The 18,004-nt window shown below is 43.4% G+C and overlaps 1 protein-coding gene across 1 annotated transcript in view; it reads left to right on the top strand.

Moving 5' to 3' along the window:
- LOC132264247 (T-box transcription factor TBX6-like) overlaps positions 1 to 17,805 on the top strand; it is a 33,424-nt gene extending 15,619 nt beyond the window's left edge. Inside the window, exons 3-5 of the mRNA XM_059764363.1 lie at positions 10,226 to 10,493; positions 13,562 to 13,699; positions 17,014 to 17,805. Of these exons, the coding sequence (XP_059620346.1) occupies positions 10,226 to 10,493; positions 13,562 to 13,699; positions 17,014 to 17,805 (1,198 nt within the window). The remainder of the gene's footprint in view (positions 1 to 10,225; positions 10,494 to 13,561; positions 13,700 to 17,013) is intronic.
- Positions 17,806 to 18,004: the final 199 nt, after the last annotated feature.

The raw sequence follows: 18,004 nt of genomic DNA, 5'->3' as shown, positions 1-18,004 counted from the left end.
TGAACGGGTGGGGCGGAGAGGGGGCGAGAGCAGATCGGTGAGAAAACAGAGTGAGAGAGAGAAATCTGAAGAAGTGGGAAAAAGGTGTGAATGTCTCCGTCGAGTGCTTCTTGTTCTACTGTGATTATCGTAAATTTGTCTCAGATCCTCTATCTCTTCACATTATATCGACTCCATGCATATTGAGTTGAGAAACAGTTTTTCTCACTCATATCAGTCGGCGATAATGCTTGGAGCCTGGAGTATAGGATCACGCTGTGATCACACATGATCGCCATCAAATCGATATGAGGGCATAAATCATATGATTTAAGCGTATAAGAGACGCTTTTCCCAGTGGAACTTTTTGTTTACTACATCGAAACCATTCAAAACATAAATATCCTCGTTCCACAGCATTTAATTAATGATCCGCTGTACTCATGTCTTTTTCCACACGATTTTTTCCCTTTCTTGCACTGAAACTGCGCGATATTTTGTATTTTTTCATATTCATAGGGCGACTTCACACAGAACCGAATGTGAGGGGCATTAAAATTGATATATCATATTATTAAATTATTATTGTATTGAAAAGCTATTTGCACATCAATTCATTATACAAAGTTTTCCAGTTGGCGTACTAACCGGAAAGTCCCTCGTGGATTCGTCCGTTGAACACATTTTATGCTTAGGATTGTGTACACAAAACAAGGCCGGAAAGTGAGTGAAGGGACGTGAATATCCCGGAGGAAGCGTTTCTGTGTGTATTTTATGAAAAATATGAGACTATAATGATGACATATTCGACATAAATCACTAAGCTTTCATGCTATCTCAAATTGCCCGTTTCAGTTTCAACTAATGGGGCGAAACATGGTGAAGTGAGGAGTCCATAAAAATGCTAATGACTGCACACTTTACCCGCGTTTTCTGTATCAAAAACCACCGCAGTTGCAGAAGAACAGCGAAATTTATCCATTGACTCAATTCAATTCATCTACTTTGCCCATATTCACCCTATCGATATCCTCTCTCTCTGGCCACTCAGCGTCCGAATTCCATCAATTAGGCACTCACTGCGAATGGCTGCCCAAACCCAAAAGCTCATGCTCGCTGCTCACAAAATTAAATGTACCCATTATGTTGATAATTAAGTGATTAGTCGCGTCTCTGTTGAATTGGTGAGACAAGCGCGAAGCTGGAGTTTCGCGAACGTCTCCTCATCCCTGCATCTCGTCTTCGTCGCCATATATGTATATTTAATTAGTATTGGCCCGAAGTCCGCCAAAGTGTTGTATTATCAGTTCCCTTTCACGATATATTGAGAAAAGGTCAATTACAATAAATCGAATCGCACATAAAACAAATCACACAAAGTGACCGAACGCCTTTGTCAAATGCCCGATGCCGACGGTCGGTGGTCTCTTCTTTTGGATGTTGTCTTCCCATCCTACTCAACCAGTCCGATACGCAGATAACTGAGAAGGCCACACAGTGGACTAAAGTGAGGCTGCGCGAGCGTGGAGAAGATTCGCACGACCAAGGGTCCAACAACTCAAAGTTGTTTCAACCCTTTGGAATTGTTGCCATTTTTTTGCCACTCAACTTCTGCGTGCATCTGCCAAATGTTGAGATTTCTTATCGCCACTTAATGAAGTAATGACTCTTTCTTGCAAATTAATTGCGACTAAATTGATTTTCGAGATCACCCAGGCACCGATACATCAATAAAGACAGAGTTGATTGGTGGAAATTTGCATACGCCTAATTGGGCATCTCTCTGGGCTACTGCTGTTAACCCCTCAGTCGACAGCATGGTTCATGGCATAAAGTTGGAAATTTTTATTCGGCATTAAAGCTAAATACCAGTAGACGTGATCGTTTTGTATTACCATCATCATCGGTTTCACTGCTTTTTCGCTCACCGTTTTTACATATAAATGTATTCACTTATCCTACCTGTAAAGTGCTTCTTTGCCTAAGATAAAGTGCGTGTGTGTGTGCGCGCGCGCAAAGGAGACGGCGAGAGAGTAATAATAGTAATAAAAGTAGCGAAATAAAACATCACAAAAACTGTCCTTATCGCTCGGAGGGAATTTATAGTGTAAAGACGGTTGGGAGCACTTGTCGAAGGCACACAGAGTGGAAAAGGGAGCTGATGCAGAGGAGTGAGCGAAGGGAATGGCAAAGTCGTTTAATTGTTTATCAGTTGTTTTAAATAAAATTGAGGAGAATTGAGTGAAAAAGGCCGCAAGAGATCCGACAAAATTCCACTCGATACGTGTTTAACGATCATCCGGGGTGATCCTCTGTGCCGTGGCGCCATCCATGCCAAACGCACACACGCTGTGCACTTCACGTGATGTGATCTGCCGTTCGGGCGAGGAGGACAGAGCGCAAAGGAGGACGCGAAGAAATGGATGCCGATTGAGGGGATTAGTACCCATGGTATTCATTGAATTAAAATGATCATCAAACGGTGAGATTTATTGAGTGATCTTCTTCTCCACTGCGTTTCGGGAAAAATCTCATGGTTGTAGTTGTTACCTACAGCAGAAAACAGCAGCATCAAATAAAATGCGTGGCAGATAACATGGAAGGTAGAGAAGAAAGAGATCACCGGGCAAAATGAGACAGAGAGAGAGAGAGATGGCTGGAGAAGAGGAGTTTGGAAAGAGAGTCAGAGAGATTTGGGATCACGATCGATTTAAATAAAATGTTGTCACATAAAAAGCAAGAAGAAGAGTTGGGAGAAGAAATAGGAAACCCGAGAAATACGGATTCCCATCGCAGGTGATTTATATTGCCATTGAAACTGTGAATGGTACAAGAATCTCTTTTATTATAAAATGAAATCAACACTTCAAGTTGGTGGGGACAAGAGACATAGAGTCAGGGCGTGCTTCTGCGGAGGATTTGTTGGCTTCTGGATTTCCATGTTAGTTTCTGCGTGTCTCACTCTCGCCTCCAACATTGTCCTTCTCATATTGAAGTGGCGCAAGAGGGAGCGAGATGCCGAAGAAAACCATCTACTTGAGTATGCTGCGATGGTTATTAAGATACATTAATGTTTTACAATTTCTCTCTTATTTTTTATCATTCAATTTTTCCATGTTTTCTGCTTCTGGCAGTCGATTTTTTTCCCTCTCCTCCATCGCCTATCTCGCTTCAGCTCGTTCCACGGCCACAATCTTCAACTCACTTGTGCTTTTGTTTTAATGGACAGACCACCCTGCTCGCTTCTGGGACTCGCTGTATAAAAATTTGTTTTCACCCAAAAAATTCCTCACCATCGGACTTCGATTCGTTCTCATTCCCATTGCTGTCCAATAGAGGAAGCTAATAAATTGCCCTAATATGGCACTCTTCAGCCCGAAGCCACTCCAAACATGATCAAGATGATCGTCTGAAGGAGGCCCAGAAGGGATGCATTTTCAACCATAAAACATGACCAACAGTCCGACAATTTAATAATCCACAGAATATTTATTGGATACAATTTTATGTTTATTGATCTTCCCCTGGATGATGAAGGCATTTCGTGTGTCTGCGCAGAACCCCTTTTTCCTCCTCTGTCATTATCATGATCGACATGTGTGTCGATACTTTGGCTGAGAACATCTCGTTTCAGGCTCAATTACCATTTCTCTCTTGTGCTCTCACGCTAATTGAAGTGCTTGAGAAGTGACAAGAGAGCAAAAGAGGGATGCGTTTCAGCCGAATTACACCCTCCTTAAGCAAAAGAAATCATCACGTGCCGCCAATTTGGCTTACAGATGAAATTCTCACATTTCTGCCACTTCTTCAGTGCAACGATGATCACCGCAATTTTGCCAAATGATTGCTCGTTTGCAAAGAATGATACGCGTGCAAAAGGGATTCGCTGATTTCACAATATACATATATAATATGCCTGAAACACACTTGCGGTTTAGGCTCAGTTGTTTTGCTCTACAAATTGCCGGTAGAACAAGACGTCTTAATAGCAGAACACTCTTCAGCAGGTTATCACTTAATTGCTTTAATTGATTTTTTTTTCAACACTGATATAGAGCTGCACATTGTATGTGCGCTTTTGAAGCATTACACATTTACTTATGACGAGCCCCTTGTCTTGTCCGCCGCGACATAAGCCGCGCGTGGGTGTGTCTTGCTGAAAGAATTACACGTGTCTCAACCATTTCAATTACGCGGTCCCTGCCCCACCGCATTGCGAAGGCAGAGCAGTTGATGCCGCTGTCAACCCCCTGAATTCAGTCCTGTGGCAATTATTCGATTTATCCGACTGCAATTTGCAGCAAATGAGTCCCGAGGTGAGGCTTCGTGTGTGCAAATAAGCACCTAATTTTCGCACTCAGCGCCGTATATGATCACATGTAGACACTTGCGCTGCGTCTTGAGCGGATGGATGGATGGATGGAAATTACGGTGCGATCTAACCGCACGTTTTAATTGTAATTGCCTCCATCGTTGGTCACCACACGTCGCCACCACCTCGAGGAAACTAGCCGGAGTATCATGTCTATTTCAGCTCAAACACTTGGCGCTTCATTATAGTGGGGCCCACCAATAAATTACCTGGCGAAGAAGTCCCTAATCTTGATATTGCGTCACTTTCCCAAAAAAAAATTATTATTATTTTTTTCGCCTCAACCCGTGTTTTCACATCACCTCTCGGCGCGAGCGAGCGAGATGGCGACAGTGGAGAGGAAGAGAAATGATAATTACAATATCGTCTTCATGGTTCGTATAGCAAACAGTTCACGAGCACCAATTACAAGTTTTTGACACCTTCGAGTGTACTTCTTGGAAATGAAACAATAAAAATGCGGCAAAAGAGAGGTAAAATGGCTGTAAAAAGATGAAGAGTATAAATTGAGTACAAATAATTATTATATAAATAAACTGTAGATGATGTTTTTTGATCTCTATCATTACTATAAATTTTCATCTCGCCTTTTGTTTATTATTAATTCTCGTTAAAATTACAACTTTATGTCTCACCATGAGACTCTCTCGTACAATTATATGCCCTCTCCGCTCACCTCTGATGAGAAAACGAAACGAAAAATACACTGTGAACTGCTGAACGGGGTTCTCTTTAACCCTGGAAGGCTTTTCTGTATGTGGTATTTTTCGCCACATAATTCCTTGCATTGCCTGCGATAATGTGTTGTGAAAATTCACCATATTTGTTCTATCTCCTCTCTTATCCCTGATGAGTTCCTCTCTTCCTCACCAAAAACCATTTCTTAACACACATTTTACGGGTATTTTCTGCAGACAGGCAAAAAATTCCTTGGCGAAGGGAATCCATTAGCCAAAAAATTACTTGCATATTTTCTGATACATTAAATATCGCCCATACATTCTTTCCTGCGTCCACTTCCGCATCGCATTTTACCCTGAAGATGAATGAGAGAATCCAGTCTCGTCGCCCATAAGTCAATATTTCTGGCAAATCTTGTGAAACAAAACAGCAATTTTCGGCCCATTATCTTGTCCAATTGACTCTATGTGATAAATTGAGCCGGAGGGACAGTCCACTGGGGGTCTCTCTTCCTTCTCCACCTCCTTCTGCTTTGTGGATTTTTCTTTTCCCTGCGCCGCAGAAGAAGTAAGAAAAAAAACACCCAAAAAGCATACATTTGGATGAAATTCCTCAATGGCACCAGACAAAGTCGTGACATGCGAAAAATGACAGCCGGACGATGTTACGGCCGAGGCTGAAGGAATCATCAGCTCTTCATCTTCTCCAGCTTGACTTTTGGGCCATCATTCTCACTCTGTTATTTGTTTTCGTCAGCAATATTACGACAGGAGGATCAGATCTCTATTAATCTTATATCCCTGCTCGTGAGCATGGAAATATCGAGAGATGGATCTCGCCTTTGAAGTACAAATTTCAGTTGATCAACGACCACAATCGAGGGTGAATAATTCCCTCCTTGATCCCTCAGCTCTCGCCTTAATTGGTCAGCTGTGTTTGGCCTACGATGGTATTCAAATGGCCTCCCTAATTATTAATTAATACACACGAGCACCACCCAGAGAGTGAATTTTTATGACCATTCGTTGCTCGCTGATGACTTTTCACTCTCCTCCCTTTTTCTCTACCCTCCGAACATGAATTATCACGGAATTGCTGGAATGTTTTCTACCTCTTGGACTACATTTCCAATTCTATACCATCGAGGATCATCGTGCATGTTTTCGTAATTCCCTCCACCATCCCGTCGTCTTCGCTGGGGAGGATGCCACTGCATTGGTCACCGGCAAACATTTTTGTATCGTGAAAAATTACCACCGAAAGAATGCGCTCGAGTGAAGCGAAGAAACCCAGCCCATTAATAGAGTGTTTATGGCCATAAGTTCTCTCGCACAGCAATTCGTGAATTGGCTCCTTCTTTTCCTCCTCACCTTCCAACACGTCCACTCTTCCTTTCCACCTCCCTCATTTTTCTTCGCGGTCTAAATGTTACCTGGAGAGCACGTCGTCGTCATCGTCGTCGTCGTCATAATTATTAATTGTAAGAGGCGCCTTCTGCGCGGCCGGAGGCAAAGTGTACCAAAAAGAAGTGAATTGGATAATGATGACCAATTGGGAAAGAGTTTGTAGCTGAGAAGATTGGTGAGGTTTACTTCTCTGTGCTCCAGGGGCGAACAACTCCACGAACAAGTGCTCCACAATCTCGCTATGCAAACACACTTATCGCGGTCAGCATTGATTGGAAATTTACAACAAAATAATTGTTTTCAAATTTTCAATTTCAAGATTTTACTGATTCTCGCATTTTTGCAATTTAACATCTTGAAGTAGGAAAAAGTCGGGAAGAAAGTGTCTTACTTTCGCATAATTATCATCCTCTGGGGAGAGGCGGGAAAAAAAGGTTGAGAGAAAGATCGCACGAGGGAAAAAAGAGTTGTGCTGGACCTCCAGGATGGATGTATTTAACAATTAATTGAATGTCTGCTGTTTTTCTGCTCACTGGCAAACACTGACCAATTTGATGAAGGCTCTCTCTCTCTCTTCATCTCTGATGAGGTGCAAATCTGACAATATACCCAAAGGAGGGAGAATGACGAAGATTAGGGAATCTCTGAGGCGCCTCTGGATTGCCCAGAGACTGCCAATCTTCTCGAGTGATTTGCGGAGCCCCACGAACTGGAGATGGAATTCCAAGTTGAAAATCACACTGGAAGGTGGAAGCGCAAGGCAGGAGAAGGCTGAACAATGCGAATGGGAGAAGATGAGGAAAAGACGTTGGGCAAAATGATAATTGGATGTTTGTTTTTCCACCGTGCGTATACAAAAATAATAATAAGCAAGATGATGTGTGGTGATCTATAATTACCCCCTTGATGCATGGAGCAGTTGTAATCTGTGAGTCTCTCTTCCACCATCCTTCCAACCTCATCCTCACCTTTTTCGCATGCTGTCTTCGAGGCGCCCCAATGCTAAATATCTCTTTTGTACCTGGGCGAGTCTTGGCTCTTCATCGTGTGTGTCTAATTGTCCGCGAAGAATGATAAATGTGTGGATATTGGCACTCGAGACCGGTTGCCCCGAACCCGCCACCAGCCATTTATCATCTGCAAATTAACAATTTTCTCCATTTCCACCAAGCGCTATCGTGCCTTGCCCACTCGCGCTCCTGCCCAATTTCCGGACGTCCATTTCCCAAAGATGAACATGTTACTCTCAATCCCACATGACATCCTCTTGAGCATCGCTTGTCCTCTGCAGAGTGTCAGAAATGGCAATAAATCACAATCCACCACTCCCAACTGGATCCTGTTTCTCACCACTTTGCATCCTTCTGACCATAATGACACATTAATATTCGAAATGTTTACACTCATTTCTCCCTTCGTAACACATTTATGACGTAAAATTATCCAATTTGGTGCGAGAAGACCAAATAATATGTGAAAATTTTTCCAGCCAACCCCTCAATTTAGCAATGCATTGATGAATTTTTTACTGGCCACTTCATTTTACTAAATGACAAACTGAAAGTCGATAAATATTAATGGGATAAGTTCCATGCTGGAAAAACACACCATCGGGATCGTTATAGGGAAAAAAGTAAAGATTGAAATTGCGGTAATATGCAGTTTTGGTGTAATGAAAAATTTTATGCCATCCTCATTTTTTGCCCAATAAGACATTTATGAAGGAAAAAATTGAAAATATTTATGCAAGTCATTTATAGTTCTTGAGCTGCGAGAGGTCTTGCAATATGTAATATTGTTCATTGCGAATATGTAGTTAATATTCGTATATCGCGGAAAATTACGGCATTGTTGATTGATGTTTTCTGGAATTTTCTCTGAGTTAATGATAAGTTGTGAAAGAAATCGATTAAGTGGAAAAATTTTCTAAAAAGCAAATATTTGAAATTTCATTTAACCACAAGTTTAACCATTAGTATTCTCAGAGCAGAATTTGCGCGATCTTTTGTGAATTGATTCATCTTCATTGGAGCAGGAATTTCATTTTGACATCTTCCGTGCACTTTTTTCCCGAAGAGCCCTTGCAGATGTGAGAGAATGAAAGGGAAGATAAACAAATAGACGCGTGTAATCTCTTTTTCCCTGACTCGGAGGGAAACAAGAGTCGCAGAGAGGAGAATAATATTTATTCAATTTTATCAGAAAGTCAAATCAAGTCCCAGAACTGGTGAAATTTCTGTCACTTTTGCATCTGAGATGAGTCTTGTTAAGCGTTTCGTGTGACACCAGAGATTGACTTTGATGGGCGAGTGTCGGATTTCTCGGTGGTTTCACTCCTCCGCAGGTCTCTCTGGGCTGTTTACATCACCAGAAGCATCGCAAGCAAACTCCTTCGCTCGGCTCACCAACGAGGTTTTGCCTCTGATGACTGTGGAAAATCAGTAAAGCAAGAAATTGTCGAAAAGCCATTAACGCTGGGTAAACATTTAATCCTTTTCACACAGAGATTTCACACTCTGTGCCGGGATGATGCGCGAGGAATTGCCGGTGTTTGTCCCTCGTACAGAATTACCATTGCCGCGAGATGGACAAATAGGAATATGGAGTGTGAACGCGGAGAGATATCTTCTTACCTGCATGATCTCGGCTGTAATGTGCTAAGATGGGGGCGCGAGGAGGAGTCGCGTCAAATGTAAATTTATTCAAAAAATTACTGAGAAAACAAGTTCTTCCCTTCATGGATGACCGTATATGTACCGAAATGAAGACAAACAGAAGGTGAATAATGGGCCGCAGTGGCCATTGCAGATGCACTTCTGACCATCATTTAATTGATTGTATAAACAGGGGAAATTTCACTTTTTACCACGCGTTGAATACATGAAAATTTTTCATAATATTTTCTCCCCTCACAATTAAGACTTGTGGTGATATTGAAAAGTGATTTCCTTGAGCACCCCAAAACATCTGCTGAGACATCACCTTTGCCAATATTCCACTTTTATTACCAAGATATAATTTCAATTTGTGCTTCTCCCTGGTTCAGACGATAACCTGAACCCATATTTCCATTAATTATTTCACCTGAGAACAACAAATTGTTCTTTTTTGTTGCAATTCAACACGACATCGCTTTTCAATAAGATATTATACTGATATAATTTAATCTTCACATGTTTATTAATATGAAACAATATTACACGTGTAAAGTTTTTCAGGGATATTTGTGAGTTTTTTGTACATTAATTTAAGCTTTTCATAGAACCCGATAAGCAGAGGAGTGAGTCAAGTGCTCAGTGCGAAAGTGTTTAAGGATGTCTTCACAGTAGGAGGGAATTCTTTTGGGTGTTTAACTTGTAGGCAATTAAGATGGACAACACACGAGTGAAACTCATGGGTGAGACAAAGGAAGAAGCTTGCCAGTGACAAAAATCTCACGAAGACACATACTTGACCCTTGCCTGTAAATTACCTTTTGTGTCTTTTAATATTTGCAGAATCGTTGAATACGCAAAAATCACTTAAAATGCAGTACTTTTTCTGCTTTTTCTGCACACCTCAATGGGACTTTCGTGTGACTCATATGGAATTCTTGCATAAAATACCAATATTCCACTGGCGAAACTTTTCCTTTGTCGAGCAATTCCGCCTGAAGAGGCACATTTGGCTCTTTTTCTGTCGCGCACGGACAGGAAGAGGGAAGTTGTTAAGATCATTTCTATGATAATGCCTTTTCTACAGCGGCGAACTCAATTTCGGCGGACTAAACTTTCTCTTCTCTCCACAGGCGAATGTTTCCTTCGGTTAGAGTGACGCTGGCCGGACTCGAGGAGGACGCCAGCTACTGCCTAATGCTGGAGATGGTTCCAATTGGCGACTGTCGGTACAAATTCAGCGGATCTCAGTGGGTTCCGGCCGGTGGTGCTGAGCCACAGAGTCCGCAGCGAATGTACCTTCATCCTGACAGTCCTGCGCTCGGCTCGCACTGGAACTCACAGCCGGTGTCCTTCAGCAAAGTGAAACTAACCAACAATACTCTCGACAGCAATGGACATGTAAGTACCAGCGATTAAGTACTATAGCTAATAGAGTCTTTAGATTTCTCATGTGCTTTGTTGGTGCTCCAGTTGGAACAATGCACCACTGTCTTCGCTCACAATTGGCCAACTTGTCGTCGAAGAATTTGCGTGTCACTGTCTATTGGATTGCTTGAAATGTACCATATATATGTCCACTTGATATCTCTCAACTAGATACTGCACATATATAACACAATGGTGGAATTTAAATGGAGAGTACTTTTCTCGTTATGCTCAAGAGCCATATAGTTATTTAGGACTCCATTTCTTTGGCATACGCGCCATTTGAAAGAGATTTTATCAAATATACTCCACGAGAAGAGTTAATTTTCAAAATTAGGCAATTTTTTTTTGTTGTATTCCTGCTCATTAAGTTAATGAACCCTTCGTTTGTAAATCAGCAAAGAAGCATTTTGAGGGATTTCTCTCATTTATTTTGAAGTAATCAGAGGAGAAAAACTGCACGAACGGCCAATGTTGACATCATGTATGCAACTAACAAGGCGTTTAAACGTGTCATCCCTGTAAATACAGGGAATAAATTATAGACTGCATCTGCCTATATTTGAGTGCTTTTGCGTAATTAAGAGCCGCGCCACTTCATTGATATCTTCTTGTGTGGTTTCGACTGCTGTCCAAGAGGTGATTGGCTGCTTTTTTCTCTTGCCTGCCTCAAGTAAATATGTATTGCGTGATTTCGGTGATTTTCTTCAATGTTTAAATTGTGTGTGCGGAGAAAATTGTCCAGTATGTTCTACTGTTGCAGATTGAGATCGCTTCCTGAGGCTTCTCAACATGTTTTGTCTGAAAATAATCCCATAATTGTCACCAATTTCCTCCCTCGTGTTTTTTTTTGTTGTGGTATCAATTGCACAAATCTCAACAATTTCTTTCAATGTGCGCAAGTGTTGCCTATATTTATCTCTCCTCTTTTTGGGAAATTCTCACTATCCGGCGAATGACTGTTTTCATGTGACCCTTTTGTGTGTGTGAAAAAGATACCGGCGCCAAAAACGTTGGTTTTCAGTCATTGTTATCGGTGATCACAAGAATAAATATAACGTAACAACGAAGGGATGCCGGGACAAAATGAGAAGAGAGAAAAATAAACTTGCCGACAAAGTAATAGGAAGAAAAAGAAAAATCCTACCATTTGAGTGAATTGCGAATGACAGAGCCCAGAGTTGATCTCTCAAAATGGATACTGACATCGGTGAAATAAAATATGTGTGATAGTTGTATTTATTTTATTGGGCATGACGAGAAATAAAGTTAGAGTATATAGATTTTATCAGCTTGAGAATTCTGCGATACATTATTTTTCTTCATATTATTAATTGCTCTTGCCTAAGCTTCATTTGCATTTTGGCTCAACAAAAGCTCAAAAAACAGGGAATTCTTGTGCAAAAGAACTCCTGCTGATTAAGCATTGCCACTTAGAATTCAAGTACAAGAGCCCCGAGAGCAGTGGATTAGATTAGGTTAAGGGGGATTAGGCTCACTTTTCGAGTGGTTTGGTATTGATGGCGTTTTGTGTGCCGCTGAATAATGAGTTTTTTTCCGCCAATTCGCAAAGCCTATGGGCAATTCCTCCATTCTCCTCTCAAGAGGTATCTGCATTCTCTCCTCAATGCCCATGGAGAGATGAGCTGTAAGTACATATTATATTGGATTAGGGCTGAAGAATGGTGATGATCGTGTTCTTGTGAAAGACATCTCTTCCATGTGTCTCCGGGCTTCTTTTTCATTCTGTTGTTGCCAACATTGTGGATGATACTTTATGTGAGAAGTGGCAACAAAGGGAGGGAGTAAACAAGGAGACGCTGCAGCCACTCTTTGGCTTTCAATGGGAATAGTTTCGGGGTTGTGTGTGAAAAATGGACACAAAAGGTGTTTGGAGGAACACCGGAGCTTTTGTAACTCAATTTGCACCCAATCAATGCAGCCATCATTGTTGTGGCATTCCCTATTCATTGCCTCTCCACGACGGATGACGGGAGTGACGGGATGCTGCACACGGAGGAGATCTCATCTATTTGGACACCAATTCATCCAATTTATTCAATAGGCCATGCAGGGACCGTTGGAGGGCTGTTTGTTTGTGGATGATTGAGCGATTTCACGCAGAAAAGAGGTGGAAAATCTCGAGTTGCATGACGAATTGGATCTCCCTGGTGGCTATAGCGCAGGAGAAATCTCCCAATCAATGGAACACACCCGATCCCGGCACTCTTCAGTGCACCTCAAAGTGGCAGCGGCACGATCTCCAGCCATTCCAGCGAGACTGGACTCCAGCATAGTGCTCGGACCGCCCACTGACCAGTCGCTTTTGGACCAACTCCAGCGGCTTCTCGGCTCCACTCTCTTTGGTCTGCGCTCTGCCTCCACCATTGGCGCCCATCTTCGGGGCAAATTTCATCACTTTGGCGCGCAACTGAAGCCACCTCGGCAAATGCGATGCGCAGCGCGACATGAGAACGCAATATCGCTTGCAATATTGTGCGATTTTTATGGCTGTCAACATTGAGTCACGCAATGATCACGGAAAGCTCCGCAGCGGCGCAAGCTTTTCGGCGTGAACGACAGACACCATTGCTGGGATAAATTTGATGTTTTATGAAGCCACACAGAATTGCCCATGGAGCTCATAATGATGAGATGATGATGTGGATAATTTCCTGTGGGAAGACCGAGGAGAGAATTAAATTCGTCACACATATTATTATCATTTCCCACTGTGGTTGGTGACACCGAATGACATGTTAGCATAAGCATAAATCATCTTAAATGTTTATATTCTTCGAGTTTCGGACGAAAAAGAGGACTCGCTGGTTTTTCTTTTGGGATAAACATTAAATGTAAATGTTTGGCTTGTTTTCAGCCAGTGATTTACGTTCGAAAATCAAATGCTTTGATTACCATTCGTCTTGACGGAAATTACTTAATAATGAAAGAATATTCCTATTGATTGCTTTCGATGGAGATTCATGTAAATATTTTTGTGAAAAAAACTCTTAATATATCGTTTGTATTTCCATTTCCAGATTGTCCTCACCAGCATGCATAAGTACAAGCCTCGGCTGCACGTGATCCGGACATCAGAGCCCAGCCAAATTCCCTGGTCGCCGTCGCAGGTCTTCTTCTTCCCGGACACGGACTTTGTGGCAGTCACGGCATATCAGGTTAGTTCAGAGCGCCTCTTGACAGCGCCAAGTCTCACACAAATGATCCTCATGAGGGTTTGTTTGTCACAAAAACACACCAGAGAGTCCTCTGTGGCTCCACTCGAGCCATCTCACGAGGGTTTGTTTCTACTCTTGAGGCCAATCTCAAGTGGACACCCTTCTGGATGGCGCACAAGTGCGTCGACAGAATTCTTAGGCGAAAGGATCGAAGGAGGAAGAGACATCTTCGAGAGGGCTTCTTCTTCCCTGCCACATTTGTCACTTGTTCTCATTGTCTGGGCTATCTGTCTGCCTCCGAATCTCCTCTTCCTGCACACTTTTTGCCCCTTCCTCGTGGGCTTGTCTCTCTGGCCAACGCTATCGCTCAAATCTCTGTTTCTCCTCTCATTTGCTGAGGACTCCACGCAAAGAGACCGTGAATTGGCGGCAAGAGGCCAAAAACACTCTGTTCACTCTTCAGGGAATCTTGTTAAATGAATCGAATCTCTTTGGGCGCCAGATCGAGTTTCACGCATTGCCTTTTGTCCTCAAAGACTGTCGACGCTGTGGCGATTGCGAAGCACAAAGTGACTATTGTCTTTGGACCATCTCTTAAATTTCCTCCGGCACATTGCAAAATACCAAGGGCTACTCATAATGATTTTAAGTGTTGCTCTGCAGAAATTGTCTTCAGAGAATTCGCAGCCTCTTGGCAAATTCACTTCAAGTGGATGACGATTTGGAAAACATTACATGACTTCTGCACAAGTTCTCTGCTCTGGGAGAAATGCCAGAGAAAATTCCACTTAATTCCCAGGAAGAAGATGGGGAAGGAGTTCGGGAAAGGAGGAGAGAGAGAGAAAGATGCTGCCAAATGTGGGCGATTCGATTAATTTTTGCATGCTTGTGTACATAAAAAGTCGTCATTCACACTTTTTGCGGGGCCCCGAGAGGCTCCGAGGAGAGAGAAAGAGGGTAATTAATTTATTCCAGAGCGCACGCTAAATGTGCAATTAATCGATTGTGCACAGTTGAGGCCAGCGCACAGAGAATCTGCCTTTTAAGACACTCATGATATGCAGCCCCATTGAAAAATCCCACCGGCGGCCTCTTCGCGCTCTCAAATTCCATCGCCGTGTGTCGGCATCCAAGCACTGAACTCAATGACTCTCATCCACTGTGTAATAATTACCAGCTGTCGACTTTTTCAAACATGGAAATTATTTGATTAATCCCACTTCCAAGTGGGTGTCCAGCGAAGACCAACAGCGAGGCGCCTGCGAGCTGCTGCTCGCCAGAGCGTTTATCTGCGAATTACTTCACTGGTAATTCCATCTAATTCCATTCAATTGATATTGAGCGCATTTTACATACATGGAAAGCTACCGCTAAAATCACTCTCGAGCGGATTTTTCGCAATTTCCAATTAAATGAAACGCACTTTAGGCGCTCATTGGATATCAACTTTTTTTTTACCCAATTAAACCTATTCTCATGAACTCATTACAGTCGCTCATGTCTTTTGTTAGTTGATGAGTGACTTTACCGTCTTGTTGATGCAATGATCTGAAATACACCTGCGTGAAATCTATCACACCATGTCTTTTTCGTCTTCTTGGGTGACTTTTTAGCAGATATTCGCGGTATTTGCCTCACTTATCAGCTGAAATGAAGAGTTACAAGCACAGAAAAACGACCAATAAATCCCATTTGTATATTTCATTTCTCCGCATGATTGTCATGAACATCAAAAACCATGTGCATTAATCAATTTGTTTGTGTATTGATCATATCTTGCATCTGAAATGTTTTCATCTCTGCCGAAAGACACATGCTGAGCCTCGCAAGAAACCATCTTCTTCCCCGACAGATCACAGCAACAATTCTCAATCGTGGCAAAAAGTGTGCAAAAAACATCACTTCTACCCTCGCGGGAGTGTTACACACCCCCGAATGGGGAAAGAGGGTGGAAGAGGGTTCATTGAGGACGGTGGCAAGAGAGGATCTCATAGATAGAGATATAAAACGGGATGAGGAAGGAGACAAGAGAGAATGTCTAATAAGTCAGTAGAGCGTGTGATCAGATCAAAGCGCCGCTCTTGGATTAGCTCTTGATCCTCCTCACCGTCATTCCCTTGGCGAGGCGACGGCGAGCGGCACTTTTGGGCGATCTCTTTGAAACATGGATCACCAGACTGCCCTCCGTGTCTCCTGGGTTGCATGCAAAAAAGTCATGCTCACTCAAGTGCAGATCTTTTGCGACGGTGTGTCGTCGAAAGGGATTCACACCGTCAACAGACGCATGAAGATGAGCCGAAAGGGGCAACTTTTCTTGCGGTTCACCTACAAAATCTTCAGTCTTTCGGCGTCGATGAGCAAACTTATTCGATGTGACAAATATGAATGTTTTCTGCATTAAAGATTTCTCCAATGCGACCATCGGTTCGTGATGGAGTATCTTCAGAATGTGGATGAAGATTGTCAGGGACATGACAAAGGTTATTAATTGGACATGGAGATTGGCAGGTTTTCTGAGTCAAAGACATGACGAAAAAAGAATGCTCACCCAGTCTGTCAATTAAACACCTCAGAAGGGCGTGCATTAAAGCCAATATATGATAATTATTTCTTAAAATTATGGATTATCTCTTCTATTTAGCCAGTCGAGACAGAACTGTGCTTATTTCACCAACGAAACTGTCTTTCTCACCTGTGAAATATGAGAAATTCTCTCTTAAATCACCTCTGTCTGTGCTGATTGGTTGACTGCAAATTGTCTTTTGGACTTTTTTTTCTTCTTACCTGAGTAAGATAAGAATAATTTTTGTTGTACCTGGACAACTTCTTAAGTCATCAAACCTCTTCGGTTTGTAGCTTGAACGTAATGAGACGAGCAGATGCATTTTACCCACGCTAGAAAACACACATTTTGCCATGATTCGAGAATTTTCTTTCGTGATATTATTATGTACACAACGAGGCGAAAGGTTGCTGCAGGGCATGACTTTAGACACTCATCTATTTTGCCGCACTGGCCAAGCTTTCGAGCCTGCGGTACTTTAGCCAGAATGATTATTTTATCAAGTATCTGCAATGACTGGCAGAACAGTCTAATCATCCAGCGCTCCTGATCACTATCTCTGCTATTACATGCACCTAAATTATTTTTAGAAGAAAAAAGTTACCTGCAATGCCTAAAACGAGAAAGGACGACAATTTGTATATTTTGTATTTAAATTTCTCTCTCACTGTGACTTATCTGGTGTTGTTTTTATCTCTTTATTATATGCACTCTTAGACATATTTTACAGCCACATTTCCGTTCCTTGCAGAATGATCACATCACGAAGCTGAAGATTGACAACAATCCCTTCGCCAAGGGCTTTCGCGAGACTGGACAGTCGCGCTGCAAGCGCAAAACGACAAACGTGAATCCGGGCGGCGGAAGCGGCAGCGGATCTTCAATCGCCCTCAAGTCCAACGTCTCGCTGATGGCGACGTCTCTCAAGTCGGCCAAGAGCGACCCAACAATGGCTCAGAGCGCGAGCACGGCCGAGGAGGCGAGCCGCCATCCGCCGAAGCGAAAGCGCGCCAACAGCTCGTCCGGCTCCGTCTCGTCCCTGGACGACAGCGGCCTCTCGATCTGCGGCAGCTCCAGCCGGACAAGCTCACCCTCCACCAACACAGAAGACGCCTCCCCCACACGCTCCATGGCCCCCACGGCTCCTGGGGCCGATCTCGAGGCCCTGCGCGGCCTGCCGGCGCCCCCGGAGGCCCTTCTGCAGCACTACAGCGCCGCCGCGGCGGCCCGCTCCAACTGGATCGACTTCGCGCTGTACTTCTCGCGAGTGTCGGGGCTTCCCTTGGCCCCGTACCAGCACCCAGTGCCCCACCATCCGCCAACGACCGCCGCCTACGACATGCTGGGCCCCTACGGGCCGCAGTACCCACCTCTGGCCGCCGCCGGCCCCTTCGGCGGCAACGTGCTGATGCACCTCGCGGCCGCGCACAATCTGCGATCGCCGAGCAGTCCTCACTCGCCGCACGGCGCCGATTCGGGGCGCAGCGGCGCCAAGAGCAGCTTCACCATCGACGCCATCCTCGGCCGCGAGGAGCAGAACTGAGGCCGCCGCGGAGGATCACAGCCTCACGACTGAACTGGTGCATTTCTTTCATTCAGAACCTCATCGTTTGGGTTTGCTTTCAGTGGATACAAATTGATATGGACAGAAAAAGTGGCAAAAGTGCCTCGAATGAATGAAAAAGTGTGGCGAGGTGAGCCCGCCCACGATTAAGGTGTGCTTAATATATAGATGATTAATA

Source organism: Phlebotomus argentipes, unplaced genomic scaffold (assembly GCF_947086385.1).
Source record: "Phlebotomus argentipes unplaced genomic scaffold, Phlebotomus argentipes genome assembly contig_32, whole genome shotgun sequence".
Lineage (NCBI taxonomy): Eukaryota > Metazoa > Arthropoda > Insecta > Diptera > Psychodidae > Phlebotomus > Phlebotomus argentipes.
This window is presented reverse-complemented; position numbering and strand designations above follow the sequence as displayed.